The 17,990-nt window shown below is 37.9% G+C and overlaps 1 protein-coding gene and 1 long non-coding RNA gene across 6 annotated transcripts in view; both read right to left on the bottom strand.

Annotated features, from left to right (window-relative positions):
- The window catches only part of CACNA2D1 (calcium voltage-gated channel auxiliary subunit alpha2delta 1), a 501,299-nt gene extending 485,615 nt beyond the window's left edge, over nt 1-15,684 (bottom strand). For all 5 annotated transcript variants that reach the window (XR_013172125.1, XM_077151905.1, XM_077151925.1 and 2 more), the window contains exon 1: nt 15,239-15,684. Coding sequence is in view for 4 of the 5 variants with exons in the window: in XM_077151905.1 (XP_077008020.1) it covers nt 15,239-15,333 (95 nt within the window). In the remaining variant the exon portion in view is untranslated. The remainder of the gene's footprint in view (nt 1-15,238) is intronic.
- Nucleotides 15,685-16,221: 537 nt separating this feature from the next.
- The window catches only part of LOC143686574 (uncharacterized), a 36,741-nt gene continuing 34,972 nt past the window's right edge, over nt 16,222-17,990 (bottom strand). The window contains exons 3-4 of the long non-coding RNA XR_013177256.1: nt 16,710-16,929; nt 16,222-16,362 (exon numbers count right to left, since the gene is read on the bottom strand). This is a non-coding gene — a long non-coding RNA (uncharacterized LOC143686574). The remainder of the gene's footprint in view (nt 16,363-16,709; nt 16,930-17,990) is intronic.

Below are 17,990 nucleotides of genomic sequence, written 5' to 3'. Positions count from 1 at the left end.
AGAGAAATTTATACAGGCAGAGAAATGGTCATAATTTCAAGAGAAACCCAAGGTTTCATGAAATGTAGACCTTAATTTCTAAGTTTCTTAATCCTTTACATTTCTGAAGAGTTGTTTAAAAATTTTTCTACAGATTTATTGAAAAAGTTAGGGCAAATTGACTTAAGCCACAGCAAAGAGAATTTCTTCTATGGCGAAAGTGAAAAGTTCAGCTTTCTAACTAATGAAGACAATACCGTTAATGAGTAGTTAACGAGTTACTAGAATTTACTTTCCTGACAGGATGTATCAGGACCAATGTGGCAAAGCAGAGTCGCTTGGAGGCAAAAGGATAAGTCATCTGGCTGCTTCAAAGCATTTCTAAGATCTGTGGAAATCTGAAGTGGAAAGGAATGAGGAATCCATTTATAGTTTTGCTGTATTAATAAATATTTGATGGTTATCTAAGAATAAAACCTGTGGTAGGCAGAATTCTGCCCCTTGTATAATCCCTCCCTTGAGTGCAAAAGAGACCTGCGACTATGAGGAGACCCATAGTTGAGTTACACTATATGGCAAAGGTGAAGGGATTCTCCACACATAATGAAGATCTCAAATCACTTGATTCTGAGTTAATCAAAGGGAGATTATCAACAGTGGAACTGACTTAATCAGCTGAAAACTTTTAAAAGAGGGATTGAGTCCTTCCTAAGCAAGGCAATTCTCCTGCTGCCCTCAAAGAGGTAAGCTGTCATATTGTAAGAGGACCTGTGAGAGAACCATATGGCAAGGAACGGTTAGCGACCTCAAGGACTTGGGACCAGCTCCTGGCTAACAGCAAGAAAACAGGGTCCTCGGTCCTACAATCCCAAGGAACAGCCAAGAGACACATGAGCTTGAAAGAGGAGTTAAGTTCCACAAGAGAATTAAGGCTTCATGCTCTAAAACATGTATTATTTTTAAGTTAGCTTCTCTTTGCCTCTAGAGTGTTATTAATTTAAACATCAGCCTTAAGAGAACTAAGGGCAAAATACTCCTCTGTAGTCAGATGAGGAAACCTGGTCAGGAAAGGCTGCAACCACACCATGGTTGATTGCTTTGTTAGAATGAAACTTTGATGATACTCAACTCAGCATGGATTCAACACCCAGTTTCACTAAAAACACAGACCTGTGCTGCATGGCCTGGAATCTGTCCCAAATTGGTAAGCAGAAAAGTCACAGTTCTGACCAGCATCTGACACAAACTTACCATTCCTTCCAGTGATATTCAACCCAACTTTGAACAAAAATCATAACACAGAGCATGAAGATACATAAGCATAACCTCAAAACCTTGAACAAGAAATGGTCTAGTACATTATATGTTTGTCTTGGGTCTTCCCTTCTCAAGTCCATTGCAGGAGAGGAATTTTCCTCTTTGCTGCAATCTGCTTAATATGAAGAGAGTAAGAGATTATTTAAAGAAAATAAAGTGATTGCTTATAATCTTATTAAAGAAAATAAAGTAATTCCTATAATCTCCACAGACTCCTCCCATAATCAATTAAATCCTCAAGATAAGTCTCTAGTTCTAATAGTTCCACAGTAGAAGAAAAGATGAAACTAACCCAGAGTTCCAACTCTTTGCTCAACAAACACAGTGAAAGATAAATATACACATTCTTAATGGCATTTCTCTTAAGCCTCAAAATTTCCCCTAAAACCTAGGGAATGTGATACTTCTTTTCAAAGTATGAACCAAAAGCTCAAAAAAATGAACTATCCAAGAACATACAGATTGTATCAGAGGCAGCACTTAATCATGAAACTCCCAGACTCAAAATCTACCCTGACTTCTCTGTACTTCCAAAAGACAGACTAGGGTGATTTTGGCTTTCCTCAAATATCTATTAATATGCTTATTAGGAATTTGTGGAAGCAAGTGGAATATTATGGAATCACTACAGGGTTTGAAAGATGTGAAATAGTTGGACCACAGTACAAAAAGTTAAAATCTATAATCAACAAGAAACCATTGTATCCACTTTGATGTTTCAGTTAAGGAAACTTACAAACCTTCATATATACAACAGTACTTCTGGATACTAGAAAACATTTTCAGGTGTTATGATGCCTTCTAAGTATACATTTACATACACATAATGCAACTGAATCTGTGTACATTTTATTAATGTTTCATCGATTATACATCTGTGCATATGTTTCCCTGCAATCAGAAGTGTAGTAGAATCAGGAAGGGAGAAAAAAGTGGATCATGAGCAGCTTGTTGACCCCAGGTTTTATACCCCTTTGCATTTTGTAAGAAAATAATTCCAGGGCTCAATCCACTTCACTTGTGGAAAAACCCATAAGGGACAGGACCAAATCCAGGGCTCACAACCCTCAGATTGCCACTCTGTCACGGGCACTTACACACAGAGACTCAGCTGGCTTTTAGACACCACACAGACAGGTTGTGTCACATCTGATAATTTAAGGAGACAAATAACCTCATTTAATTATCATGCATGGTTTGCTCTGTGATGAGTTACCATTCCCCTGTTTATTTATTACCGACAATTAATATAAATTTTAAACAACTGCTCACCAGGCAGAACTTGACACCCATGTATCAAGTCCCTGGGAACTAAGCTACACACACACACACACACACACACACACACACAATAAAAATTTGCCTCAAGAGAATGAATTCTGCTTTCTACACTCACATCAGCAGGAAAATCAGGTGTTTCAAGGACAATCGCATTCAGTATGTTCAATTTAAAGTAATGTGTACACCCTCCATTGTGCCTATCTTTCCAAAGTTTCACATGCCTATTTGTTTGAGTTGCCTAGAATTTTTACAGATGCATATTTAAGTCAATTCTAATATAATGTCATGGCAAAGGGCTGGTATTTTTTAAATAACAGACATCATAAGAATTTTACACATTCCTTTCTGTGGCAAATGTCAAAATGACTGCCATAAAGAAGTGGGTTTCTGGCACTTGAAAACTTGCTGCTTCAAAGGTTATCAAGTTGTACTCATTAGTCAAGGTATTAATGTATCATTTAGTCTAAATTGTGCCCCCACTTACCCACCTAATGAATTCAAAATGTGAAAGGCATTTTTATTTGTTTTTGTTTTCTCCCAATGACAAAACAGTGTTTGTGAAAGGCTGAGCATCATTTATATTATAAAGTGAAGGAGTGGGGATAAATGAGTGTAACTAATCATCTGTTGGCATGAGTGAAATGAAAATTGGCCTTTTCCAGTACGCACTTGGCAGATTTTTGCTGACTTCTGTGTTGGTTGCTAAAAATGCAACTGGTCTTGATTTTACTACTCTGTGCTCACCCAATTTGTAGGGTTGTCTGGAATCATTTCTATAAACATTATGGATGGCTTGCTTTATTAACTTTCACATATTCTGTTTTGAAGCTGAGGACTCATCCTGGTTGACAATACGAAGTTATTAGTGGCAAAGCTACAACTTTTAAAAGTAGAACAGCCTTTGGCTCGGGAGAGACCAATGTGCAACTTTCTTCGGTGGTCTGGCATCCAGGTTCATCCAACACCAGCCGCTCCTCCATGCCATCAAGCTCCAGACCCAGTGAAATCAAAGTCAGTACCTGAGGTGCACCGTGGGGAAGTCTGTGCCACGTCTGCCTGCCCCCAAGATCAGCCCCCTAGGTCTGTCTCCAAAGAATGTTGGTGATGATATTGCCAAAGCAACTGGTGACTGGAAAGGTCTAAGGATTGTGGTGAAATTGACCATTCAGAACAGACAGACCCAGATTGAGATGGTACCATCTGTCTCTGCTCTGATCATCAAAGTCCTTAAGGAACAGGAAGAAGCATAAAAACATTAAGCACAGTGGAAATATCACCTTTGATGAGATTATCAACATTGCCCAACAGATGAGGCACTGATTATTAGCTAGAGAACTCTCAGAACCATTAAAGAGATTCTGGGGACTGCCCAGTCTTGGGCTGCAGTGTGGATGGCCACCACCCTCACAGTGTCATAGATGACGTCAGCAGTGGTGCAGTGCAATGCCTAGCTACTTACAAGCTTCAAAGGAAAATATCTCAATAAAAGATCATTTGACAGCGCCCCCGCCAAAAAAAAAAAAGAAAAAGCAGATGCAACCTCCTGTGCCACAGTTCTCATAAAGCAGGTTCCTGGCTGAATGTTAAGAGGAAAAAAAAGAAAAAAACATGAAGTCTTTTGTGGTTGTGCTTTCTTTAGGGTCTCTTTAAGGTTACAGGTTTTGTACTTAACCTGGAGATGGTACTCTTCACTCACTCTAGTCCAACTGCACTCTATTGCATCTATTTCACAAGACTACACTAGTTTTAGGAAGAGATCATTTTTAGGCCCGTTATGCATTCTAATTACCATTCATTTCAAGTTTTTCTCATGGTGCAAATGATATAATAGCACAAAATCTAGCTCACTAAACCTTGGTCATCAGTTCACCATCCTGAAGGCAGAAAAATCACATGTGGTACAAATAATAAAGTCTGGCTATTAAACACTCCTTCAAAGTTCTCCACACATTATCTCATTTGATCTTCACAAATAGATGCAGGATTAACTTACTAATATACTTGTCCTAAAGATGGAGAAATTGAGACTTAGAGGTAGTTCTGCTGTACTTCAGATTGATTTTTTTTCCTCCATCCATATTGCACAGTTGGTCTGTCAAAATTAAAACAGGGGGTGGGCCATGGTGGCTCAGCAGGTAAGAATGCTTGCCTGCCAAGCCCGAGGACCCCAATTCAATTCCCGGTGCCTGCCCATGTAAAAAAATAAAATAAAAAAATAAAAATAAAAGAATTTGAGAAGAAGCAAACATAATCTTAAAAAAAAAAAAAATTAAAACAGGTAAGATAATGAACGCTAATGCCCCAAAGATTCACCCATATCAAGGCAACAAAATATAGCAAGAAAGTATAAAACTCTATTTTGGCTTCTAAGGAAATTCAGAAATGCTATTTACATTCTAACCTTAAGTTTCCCCATCAATAGAACAGGTATAATAGTAATCCCTATCTTAGAGGATTGATTTGAAGGTTAAATGGATTAAAACATGGAGGGAATTAATTGATAGTGTCTGGTATAGAAAAGGAGTTCAAAAATGACAGAAATAATTGAATGGTCATTGTCAGTAATTATTACTGTTCAGGTACCCTGCAGGTAGAGACGTAAAAATTTAGCTTAAGTAAATTGTGAATACCTATGAAAAAGGAAAAATATTTTCTCACCTCATACCGCAACACAGAAGTTTGGTTTTTCCACATTGCACTGGTGCCAATGAGGTCAAGGCTGGTTTTTAGGATCTATTGGCATTTGTGATCCTAACCGTTCATTCAGACATCTTAGAAACTCAGGAACTACTGCATGATGGCAGCTGCCAGTAATTTCCACACCTTCAGGAGACCTGAGATGCTTCAGTAACAGTTGCCCAGGGACATGTTTGCAGGAGTATTTTGTCAGTGACTTATCAAGTTTTGTTGTTGCTGTTTTTTTCTTGTAAAAGATCTGCTTTAAATCAGTTTTCTGCCCTCTACTGAAGACTAGGTATGGGGTTGGGGGAGAAGAAGCACTGATATAGTGGGGTGGTAAACTACCAATGCCTACCCAAAAATTAGTAACTAATACTAAATTATCAAAAACAAGACCCATTCTTTTCTGTTTCCTTTCCATTAGTAACTGTATTAATTAAATTAATAGTTAATAATTACCAAATTAACAACTTAACTGTAACATCTTTCTACCACAAGGACATACACTGATGGTCTAACAATTTTCTGCAAACCCCATGTATCTTTAATATTATAATCTTTCTTAGGAAAGAAGTAAAAGAAAAATAAAGACAAAAGAGAAACAAATGTTGGTGTGTCCAAAGGGAGTAATGGTGATGAACTGGAGTTCTTGTTATTATCAGGAAAAGCTCTAGTCTATGTATCTCAAAATTGTACAGTTACTAATGTCTATGTATTACATTTCTGAATCATGTCATTCCTTCTTGAGAATGGAATATGTAATTTATGACTTGCTCCAAAAACATCTCCAGTAAATTGAAAGTGTATGTATTCTATATCCCAACCATCTGCTTTAATTCTCAAGGCTGTTTCATATTTCAAAAGTTATTTTGCAAGACATCATTTTCAGTCTTGATCCCTTCCTCACCTGCCTCTTTTAGAACATTCATCCATCAATCATGGCCCCTCTCATATCTTTCATCTCTTGTCCATTTGGTTTCAACCTCCAATATGCTCAAATCTCCCCTCTGGTGAGGCTTTACTTGGGTTATCTATGCAACCTCCCCAATCCTAATGAGCCTTTGTCTAAGAATTGCCTCTTCTGCTATTTATAGTAACAGCAATAGCTGTTCACAATGTAATACCCTCAAATGAGATTGCACCAAGTGTGGAGAAGAGACCCAAGCTCAGGCAACCAGAGTCCCTTTTCCAAACCCCATCTCTTGATCACAATTGAATGGGCTACGTATAGATGGCCATCTTGCCCGTGTTCAGACTATCAACATGTCTTCTTAGGGAAGCTGTGTTTTGGATTAGGATTCTCATCTCAAACTAGAGAACAGGTTCCTAACTTCAGTGAAGAAACCTATGGCAGCCATTCAGCACCATGAGCGCTGGAAAGCAGATAAAGCCAGGCTGCAGGCAGAAAGAAGAATGAAGTCACTCAAAGCAAAGGAGAGCCTGGAGAGATAGTCATAATGGCAGTCAACCCCCTTCTGCAGGTGTGAGCACTTTCTTAACTTTTATTTAATGATTGAGTCCAGCTTCCCTACCATTTAATAATATTTCCCTTTTGGTTTCAATAACCCTATGATTTCCTACTACTTGTAGAAAAGTACAAATGGCCTATTGTGATACTTAATCTTAAAGCAAAACAATTCAAACTTTCTTCCTTTAAACTATTTTCCTCTGAATTTACTTTCTATCTCTCCCTTTCCTTTTATTGCCAAATTACTTGATAGAATAATTTGCATTTGTTGCCTCCCACTTCTCACCTTTCACCAACTCCTCAAGCCACTGAAATTGTCTGTCCCCAGCTCTGTACTGGAACTGCTCTTATATACTCACTGGCCTAATGACTTTAAGGGTTCATCTTGTAAAATGAAACTGTAGCCCAAGGGTCTCCTTCTGAAACTCACAGTGCCTGTCACAGTAGTTACTTAACAAATATTAGTTAAATAAATAAATGAACTCTTCTTCTGGCTTCAAAATTACTTCTCTGAATTTGCCTCTAACTCCCCCAGATGCACCTTTCTAATGTCCTGGCAGACATATACAGAAACTCTGAAAATTCAAAATGTCCAACAGTGAATTTACTACTCCTATCACCACCAGCATTAACCTGGAATTTCTTACTGTGGTCCTATCTTATGCAACATCATGTAACATGATCTACCTGTTAGAGATCTTTGAGTCATCTCCAACTCTTCTCTTTTCCTGACTCTCCAAATCCCATAATCACTAATGTCTGTCAATTTTACTTCTACAGTGTATTTCATACCTGCTTTGGCTCCCCACTGCCACTTTTCTTTTACAGGTCTTGGGCATCTTTCACACCAAAAATGGTGCATGCTTTGTTTCTGCCTCAAATCTTGGCCCACTATTATCCATCTTCTAAATATTATCATTCAAAACCTATTTTTTTTTACTTAAAATCTCAGCAGCAACATAGGATGAAATCCAAATTTGTTTGGGTATGTAGAGCAAGACTATTGCAAATGTCCATGGGCAGTGAATAAAACTCCGCCTCCCCTCTCCCCCCACCCCTGCACTGATGCAAACATCTTACAACCTGGATTCAAGCCAAGGTTCAGTCACAAAATATTTCTGCACACCCAAAACCCCCATATCTAACATGGAACAGACCTTTAAAAGCATATAGCTATGCTTTTCTTTAATCATGCTTTGTTGTATCTACTGTTTCAGTCAGCTTGGAGTTTTGAAGGTCTTGGGAACTTCCTTGGGGAACAGAGATGTCTCAATCTCTAGTGACAGCATGCAGTTCAGTGCACATAATAATTGCAGTAATTGTTGTACTAAATTGCATTTCATATTAAAAATATTTGAACTAGGATCTCTTAAAAGGGACAATTGCATGTTAAAACTTTAAAAATAAATAAGATGAGCTTTTTACTTTCAGATTTAAATAGTATTAAGGCATTGCCTAGAAGCCTAATTACCTGCAAGTTATTTCATTTTTCATAATCTAATTGGACAAATTTGCTAACAGAATGTTTTTCTTAATTATCAGCTTTTAATAAAATGTTATCTTAATATTTCTTATCCCATGAACCATTTCCTCAAGGTTTCACAGAAAATAAGAATATTTAAGTGCATCTATTTTTCGTCTTTGTTCTCTGAAGTGTACTTGCACATCTAAATATGCTGCATTTTAAAAATAAGTTATTACGTTCAGTAAACAATTTCCAGGGTAAGCAGACATGCATAGGAAATGGGGGGACAAAAAGAAAAATAACCAACTGCCACTTCAGCATCCTTAATGCAATTTCACACCTCTTTAATCTGAAGTTTCCTTTTTCTACCTCACTTACACATGCATCATTCCTCATAGCATTTTCTCCAACATGCCTCTTAATTACTTTTTTTTATAACGAGATGCTTTCCATGTGCCTAAACTCCTTTATTGAACTGAACCATTCCTCATTCAGTTCTCAAAATAAGACATCACTAAAGTTTATCTATCTTTTTATATGGCCTGACAGTATATACCTTAGGAAGAGAAAAAATTTATTAGTTCTTTTCCATCTTTTCCCTCTTTCCCCAAAATGTAACCACATTATGTGGACCAATCCCAAAAGAAACTATGATAATAGTCAGTGAATATTTAAATGAGAAGAACCTGAGATCACAATGGCTACAGGTCACCTATTTGCATTCATGGCATATGTAAATACTAAGAAATCATGACTAGAGGTAATTGTGTGGCTGTAGGTGTTTATAAGAAAGAGAAAAACTAAGAGTGAATTATTTGAATAAAATAAAACAGGAATTATTTTTTCATTGTTTGTCAAGACTACCATAGTAAAAATGTTTAATTAATTACAAAAGGAACTTCAAATAGTAAGATTCCTCCCAAATCTGAAGCATTTAAAATGGCCAACAAAATTATTTTCCACTGCCATCATTTCTAGCTTTAATGGTTCTTCTACAGATGACATAGAACGTAAAATGTCTTCCAATTCTTTTTAATCTAACAGAACCATAAGCTTAAAAAAAAATCAGAAACAAATAACATTTATTTGTATTTGTTAAATAACATTAACAAATGTTAATGTAATAAATGTTAAAATAACATTTGTTAGCCTAAAAAAAAAACTTTTAGCCAGAAATATTTCATTCATACTCAAGGAGAACTTCAAATACTATGCTTTATATATAATAGTCTGATTCTGAATTATTGAAACTAACTTTAAAAGTATGATGGTTTGCTGGGGTCACATGTCAATATTTTCCTTGCTCATAATCTTATTATAAACTGTTTAAATAAATGGCAGAAGGTAAAAAGGCAACAGCCACTTGCCTGACTCCTTTTTTTATATATAAGAAAGTTAATAATAGTAATTTATTCCTGTGTATTGAATTTCAAAATATTTAAAGCATATGAAGGGATACCTAAAAGTAAACATTTTACAAATAAAATTTAAAACATGCATATTTGTCCTTTTTTCAGAAAGTATTATGTCACACTGCCATAACTCCTACCAGTATAAAAGTATCCCATAGCTAAATTGTGAAAATAAATTGCTTGGTATGCAAAGACCCTTTAATAGATGTTTAACATTCAAAGCTTAAGTTTCTTTCTCATACTTGTTATTTTACTTAAAAGAAAGCAAATTTTTAAAGTCACACTTCTTTTGTTACTTGTCAATCATGCTAATAACATGTCTCTAGGAATTGAATATTTTCAAGCTTTTATATACATTGTTTCATTTGAACCTCTTGAGAAATTGTTCTTAAAATGATCGCCTTATAAAAATATTTTGAATGTGATATAACCCCTAAAGACTGTTGTGGATTGGCACAGACTTTAAAGTATGAACACTTGTTAACTGAAGTTTTTCCACATTACCAAACCACTTGAAAGAAGTTCAAAATAAATATACGCGTATATGAGTGCAGGTGCTTGCACACATATACATATACGTATATTCACACATATATAATACTATCTATTAAACAGAATACTGTAATAATAAAAACCAGACTAAAATTATCTCATTATGCAATGTTAGTATTTTGGACCCCCAAGGAAAAGTTGGTAAATACAGTTTTATCACAAAGTGCTGCTAGTTTTTTTTAATATCTCAATTGACAAATAAGTCAATAGCTGTTTTCTTTCAACTGTACAAACAATATGACACTGCCATTTCCATGTCATGGAGCACAAAAAATGACGCATGTGTACCCTATCATGGTTGGCCATCACGACACAGTTCCAAGTTTACTGAAAAGGTACCATATGAAAGGCTTGGGAGTAATAGTGGAACTGCTCATAGTGAGCTCACAAAAAGGAGAACCAGTTGACACACTTAGTGACACAGTACCTAATGCACATTGTAAGCCCTAAATAAATATGGAGTGGATATAATAGAACAGAATTAGTCTCTTATGGTAAGCAGCTTACAGGTTTTAGAAGTAAGACCACACACAGCTTTTTAATTACAAATGACGGAAGGTCACACTTTAATGACAATAAAATGTTACTTTTTAGAAATACCAAAATGATCTTTTCTTTTTTAAAAAGTCTATCTAGGTACATTAGAACTGTTTATGTCCATACATTTAAAATAGTAAAGATGAAAAAATTTACTATTATATACTGAAATATACTATATACTATATATACTGAAATATATTTTACTTGCCTAAAATATATTTCATTTTACCCATTTAAAACTGCAAGATAAGGTCATAAATACTTGAAAGATGCATACTAGGTAATAAGATGTGAATTCAGTAGAATTAGTTATTTTCTTGGAAATGTGCATAGTGATAAAAATAGGGAAGACAACAGAAGCCTCTATGTATATGTTCCACAGAGTAATACTGCAGTGAATACATAAATAATACAGGCTTTGTTCTGGGCACGATTTTAAAAGTTATTTTGAAAATTCCTAAATGTATTATTGTTTCTCATAAATACATACTTCTAAAAGCAAAAACTAAATATGAACAGAATACATGATTTGCATACATTGTTTACAGATTGCATGTGTAAAATAAATGGAAGATTATTTATTCATGTTCCTTTTAACAGTATTGTTAAGAAATAATAGAAAAGTATCTACACAGCCACATTTCTCTGAAAAAAAAGTATGGTAAGGATTTTTCCATTTTCAAAATGAACAGCCTGCTTTAGTTTTTGGTTTTATGTTTACTTATTGAAGTAAAATGCCATTAGTGAGAGCTAAGAAAGAAAAGCTCATAATAAAGGCATATTTTATTTCTTTTCTATAAACTCTAATAAGGTTAGCTTCTTCTAGCTAGCCAAAATGTTTTTTACATTATATCCAATTACTCTGCCTAATGTTCATTCAAATACCTACAGACATAACTATACAGAAACATTAATGAATTTAGCATTATGTTACTCCTTATAAACAAAATATATCTACTGTTGCATACTTTAAACATGCACCTGTGGAATCATGAATGCTGTCCTGTGGTTAAACAGGTTAGAACAAGGTAAAGATATAAGAAAGGGACATATTAATGCTAACTGTTTATAGATTTATTTTATGTTTAACATTTTATCTCATCATTTAACATAAGGTACATTTTCTGAATATGTGGTACATAAATAGAAATTGCTAAGCCCACTTCTAGCACATGGAGAAGCTATTCATTCCAAGCCATAACACACAGCTACTTCTTTTTTCTATATCCTTTAAATATACATTTGTGTAATAAGAGGCAAAAAAGGTTTATATTATAAGTATGAAAGTTGCAAAAGTGATAGTCTTTTATGAATTTTATCATTGTTTTCTGTAGATATCTATCATTTTTAGTTACATACTTACACCATTATATACTTTACATTAAAATCCCCAAATACCAATGGGCTCTCAGCCAATTCTTTTTGACTGATTGGCATTTTTGTATGTCTGAGATATAGGTTTAATATGAATTGTAGCTATAATTGCAATGCTTTTAAAAACCTGGATTTTAAACAGATCTAAAATTAAGGACAGATTTAAATTAACATCATAATCCTGGTTACCAAAAGTGTTATCCTGATTTTCAAAATAGAAGTGTTTCCATATATGTGCCAAGAAATTTTTTCTAGAACAAAGTAGAGAGCCCCTTTTTGAAAATGATATTGTAAATTAACCAATTTAACATGTGCATACTATAACATGCAAATGATGCATCTCCCATTTATGTATAATGAATGCACATTTGGTGGTTGCTACCGAAAGCATATTATGTTTCACACCTCACCCAGGGAAACATTTTCAAAAGAAACACCTAATCCAGTGAAATATTATCAAAATTCTTTTTGTCTGAAAAAAATAAAAACCCAGACATTTTCATGTTAATTCTCAGAACAATTTCACTATTATTTTAATCCAGAAGACTATATTGTATTAGAGCCAAAAGCAGTAGATTACAGAAGGCATTTAAAATGAGATATTATTTTGTTAAATTATAATGGAATTTAAGCCCTTCATACAACTGTAAACATCCTACTTAAAATTTTTTTAAACTTTTAAACTACTAATTCTAACTTAGGTCCCACTACAGTTAGTGCATAATTAATTTTATACTGCGTTGATGGCATGTTGCTCCTCTTATGAAGTTAAAAACTTCTTATATTACTTTTTCCCTGAAAACTACAATTGTTAAAAAACAAATTTACAAATGACTTTCAGTGGAACTGAAACATGATTTGCCTTTAGCGAATGCAAAAATCTTTGTTCTAAGTTTTTAAAAACTGGAGTTTTTTCTCAAAGATCTGAGATTTATCTTGATAAAACACTCTGTATAAATTATTTTCTTGAAAGACATCCAAATAGCACCAAATCTTGATAAAATTAATGCTGCATCTTTTTTTATTTCAAGAAATTTATTCAGAAATATTATATGAAATACAAATGACAACTAACATCTCCCCCTTCCCCAAAGGACGGTATTACTAACTTTTCAAATAGATGCCTTCCAAAACTATTAATAATACTACGGACAAGAGCCTGACTTATCTTCACAAAATCTTCTTAAGTTCTTATTTTATGAAGTAACTAATGTTTAGATAATTTTTAAATATCTTAAATTGTATTGTTATAAAAATAAAATTCAAATCCTTTCAAAGGAAAGGAAATGTGGTACGGTCCCATTTTAGTCCACTATTTCTTCTTTTCTATCTTGTCTCTAGTGGAATTCTGATCATGAAACTGGAGTTATTTGAATTTTATTAAGGGATTTATTGCAGATGCCCCCTTAAAATAAGGATTTTTACATTAATATTTTCCTATGGTATGTTCAGAAATGTAAGGTTGAATTTTGTTGTATTTTGAAAGGCCATAGTTATTCCCAAAGGTATGAGATGCATTCTCCCCAAATACCAGAAATACTGATGAATGGCAGTTAAAAACAACACTTTAAAAATGTGTAAACAGAACCTAATTAAAACGTGACTCCTTTTTAAAGGACTACTTGTTTACGTGATACAAAATGTAAGTAAGGGAGTCACTTGAGTTCTCAATTTATAGGCCAAGCTACAAAAAGACTAAAACATCAAATAAATAAAAGTGTGATTTTTTAAATAAAAATAAATAATTTGTAAGCATCTGTAAGGTAATCCTTACTATCTTTTATGTTTCAAAACATCCACTTGAAACATACTGCCAGTCAAACAAAGATTTACAGATGGCATTTCCCCTTTCGATTCATAACAAAAAGGATCTGCAATCATTTTTATGGAAGATTATCTAAAGAGGAACGTTACTGTAAATCAGTAACAAAAATATACTAGGCATTCCCCCTCTCCGGGTTAGAACAGGCATCCTCCCGATTCCTGCCCTGATACCTAACGTAATAAATACTTAAAGCTGGATCTAAAGGAATAGCTGTAGGTTTTCAGATGGTAAAGATTCACCGTTTAGCATCTACCCAAAACTCCAGTATTCAGCCTCTGCCAACAAAGGATAGCAAATAATCTCAACAGCATAAATACCGGGAAGACTACCTTGGGCTTTGTTTTTGTTATGTAAAATGCATTAAAGTGACTCATCCATTTAAGATTACCTACTGTTAGAAGCTTTAAAACAGCTTCAAGAACCAAAATAAATGCTTTCCCAGAATGCCTGATAGTCTATTCAGTGCATTTAAAAGCACCTATATATTTATATGTGCCACGGGCTTTGACTCTTTTTTTCAGCCTAAGAGAGGAGAGAATTATTTTTCATTCCTTTCCTGTCGTGTGACTAGAGCTACCTTTAAACTCTCGGTCTCCAGAATAGCAGAGCTTTTTTATTTAAAAGTTATCTTAGAAACGTTAAAAATAAGACAAAATTGCAGGAGATTCTTGAAACGCTCAATCCCTTCCTCAAAGAATAGGTTCTATTCATTCTAAGAACAGGAACCGCGTGTCTGTCGGCACTTGAAGGTTTCGAATAAAGGGTTAGGCGGGGTCCCTCCCTGTACCTGAGAGCCCCCTGCACAGTGGACAGCACGCTTGAGAACAGAGAAGCTGTTAAGTGAGCCCAGCAATTTGGGGTCTAAACGAGTTTGGACACGGTTGCAATTAGAGAGCATCCCGGAAGCCAAGTGCGGAAGAAGTCCACACTATTCTGGCAAGCTGTGAAATACCCAACCAAAATTCAACTTTTTATTGGCCTGGGTTTGATGAGCATTTATCTGGCAGGAAACTTTTCCCCCGGTGCGGCCCAAGCTCTTAAATCTAAAGGGTCCTTTCAGGGATGGGCTGGCCCGCGAGTCTCAGTGGACGGTTTCCTGGGAGCGCCGGGTCCCGGGTCCCCGACCCCGCCGAGGCGCGGGAGACGCCGGTTGGGTGCGCACTCCGGCGGCTAGCGGTACGCTCCTGTTCGGCGTCTCGGGATCCGAACCCGGCTCGCCGGTCGCCGGCTCCCCACCCCCACGGGCAGAAGAGCTCGGCAACGGGGGAACGGACCTCCACCCCCAGCTCCCGCGGCGTCCCTCTCCCCGCGGTCCCCGCCTTCCCTGGCCGGGCCTCCGGACTTACGTGACGGCCGAAGGGAACGGCTCCTCCGACGAGGGGCAGATCAGCAAAGATTGGAAAAGTGTGAGAGTCAAGGCCAGCAGGCAGCCAGCAGCCATCTTCGCGATCGAAGATCAGTCCCCCCTCCCTCCCCAACTCGGGGAAGGAACGGTGCTGGAAACCGCGGGAGAAGGAGAAGGAACACACTCTCCCCAAACCGCGAACGTCTGGAGGGCTGGCGCGTCCTGGGCCGAGGCACAGAACGGCCCTGGGGGCTACGAGCGCGAAGCCGGGAGCCGGGGGAAGGGGCGGCGGCGGGCGGACCCTCTAGCGCGCGTCTGCTGTTCCGCGTCGCGGCTGCCTCGCCTCGGCCGCCATCAAGGGCGACTTTGGAAACAGACCTTAGCGAGCCCGCCGGCGCTCGCGCTCTCTCGCTCTCTCCTCCCTCTCGCTTTCCTCCCTGATTTATTCCCCTGATTGCCGGAGAGAAGGAGGGGGCGGGGGCGGGGGCGGAGGAGGGGTGACTGCGCTGGGCCCGGGGGGGTGGGGTGGATGCAGAGATGGGGGATTGGCAGGCAGAGAGACTTGTGGAAGGGAGAGGCTCCGTCTGGCTTCTCGGGGCAAGTCGGAGGGAGGTGGCTGGGGGTGGGCAGCGGGAGGGCCGGGCTTCAGAACAGTCGGGCGGAGACCGGCCGAGAGCAGCCCTCCATACAAGGCAGAAAGGAACTCCCAAACTCGGCGTCTGCTGGCTCCTGCCGCCCGGCGTGCGGAGGAGGAGTGGACCCAACCCCGGGGGCTCCCGGGGGACAGTCAGCTGCCCAGCGAGCATCCACAGACTCCCGAGGCTCCAGGCGAGCACTTGGCTTGAGATCTTCAGGGGTTATTTTTGCACATGGAAACGGCGTTCCCCGGGCCCTTCTAGGCGCAGAATCCGCTGCCTGCCTAGGAATCGTGAAGTGATTTGACAACAAATGTAGGAGGGGTTTGTATTGCATTTTAAAGCACCACTATTGCCTCTCTACCAGGTGGCACTATTTGTCCGGGTGTGCCAGAGGTTAGAGTCTGTGGCGTGGACTGGGTACTAAGTGTGCCAGTGGCCCCCAGCCTCATGTACGGCTCACCTGGCGAGGACAGAGACTCGAACCGACCTGGGGACAGACAAGGAAGGTCCTGATGCTGTAAAATCTCCAGATTCTAGCCGTTTCAATAAGGCAAAGGTGCGGGGGGAAAAGTCTCTACCCAGGGAGGACAGTGCTGCGCGAAGGGCTTTGCAACATCCTAGTGGAAGTGCCTCCAAAATGTTCCAAACGCCCAAATCTGGCCACTGGGCTGCCCTGACTCCCAAGGTTGCTGCAGGGTGAGTTCAGTTTGTCAGCCTGAAGGCATGAGAGTGGTAAGCAGCAGGAACAGGTGGTACTGCGAAATGAGCCCGAAATGTGGAGGAAGAATTAAGTGGGGAGAGCTAGGGAGCAGCAATGCCGGAAGCGCTCCCTACACGCTAGGGAGAAGCGCGGAGGCAGGGCGTGTGCAGGCCTTCTCATAGAAAGAACAGGGGGTGTTCCCGTAGGCAGAGCCCGCGCAGCACAGTCCTCCTTCAGGAAACTGCTGAACCTGGAGTAGAAAGGTTTCCTTGAGCATCTTCAACACTTAAGCTCCCTCCTGCAGTTTTAGAGTAGGTGACATAAGGCGCAGAAAACACCAGAAAGATGACCACCCTGTATGAGAAAGGGAAAAAAAAGCTGTAATTATTGGGGTGGCTGTAAGATTTTTATTTAGCCTTCCTTAATTCCAGGAGAAACATATGAAAGGAGAAATCTTTTATTAATTAGGTACTGATTTTGTAGCTCTTTGAAGGAACCTCCCAAAAGAGCCAAATTTTCAACTGTAACTGATTTCATGATTCTTGGCCCAATAATTTTTCCTTCCCTCTTTTCTGTTTCTTTGTATGCTTTATTTTCTTCAGATTTCTACATCTTTATCTTGCTCTTTGCTTCTTTCTTCCTACTCTGAGAGATCTCACAAAAGGCACCCTACGGTGACTTAACTTTGTTTTCTGCTAGGCCTAGAAAGTGTGGCAGCAAAAGCAACACAAATGAGGGATGAAGTGGGGTGTAATAGGACTGAAAACTGGACCTTGGAAGTACAGTTTATATGACTGAGGATAGCTTCCCACTCCAAAATTAGACAGACAAATAGACGTTTTGGTTTTTTTCAGTTCTTAGTGATTCAAAAGCAGTTTTTCCTTCCCAACATGGGGATTAAAAAAATAGCAGAATTAGAAGTCCGTTATTGTCTGCCTTATATGTTGGTAACATAATAAATAGCTTCACTACATAAAATTATTACTATAATAAATATTCTGTAAATTATTTCAATAATGAATCCAAACTTCCTACTATTGTACACCATTTCCAATTTTATATCTTAAGGGTAAAGACTTAAAGAATAAAAGAAGTTAAACTTCTAAAGAAGGTAAGTTATATTTAATTTTAACTTTGGTGGCCTTTGAACCAAATCTCAATTTCTATAGATCACTGATGAAGCGTTGTGTGCACCAATATCTGAAGCAGTTGAAGGAAAATATTGCCTCTGCAATTCTTATTGAAAAGGTTGATTCTCAACTCTGAACCTAAATCATTGGTTAATGTTCTGTTCTGAGGTTTGCATTAATTGCTTTTTATCAGCGTAAACCTTTTTAATGAGGCTATCCAAAATGTGTTTTTTATTTCTTTAGTATAAAAACTAAGCCAAGGCCATTTTCCCATTTTCACAACAC

Source organism: Tamandua tetradactyla, chromosome 1, assembly GCF_023851605.1.
Source record: "Tamandua tetradactyla isolate mTamTet1 chromosome 1, mTamTet1.pri, whole genome shotgun sequence".
Classification (NCBI taxonomy): domain Eukaryota; kingdom Metazoa; phylum Chordata; class Mammalia; order Pilosa; family Myrmecophagidae; genus Tamandua; species Tamandua tetradactyla.
The sequence above is the reverse complement of the archived record's forward strand: the minus strand, read 5'-3'. Positions and strand labels throughout refer to the sequence as shown.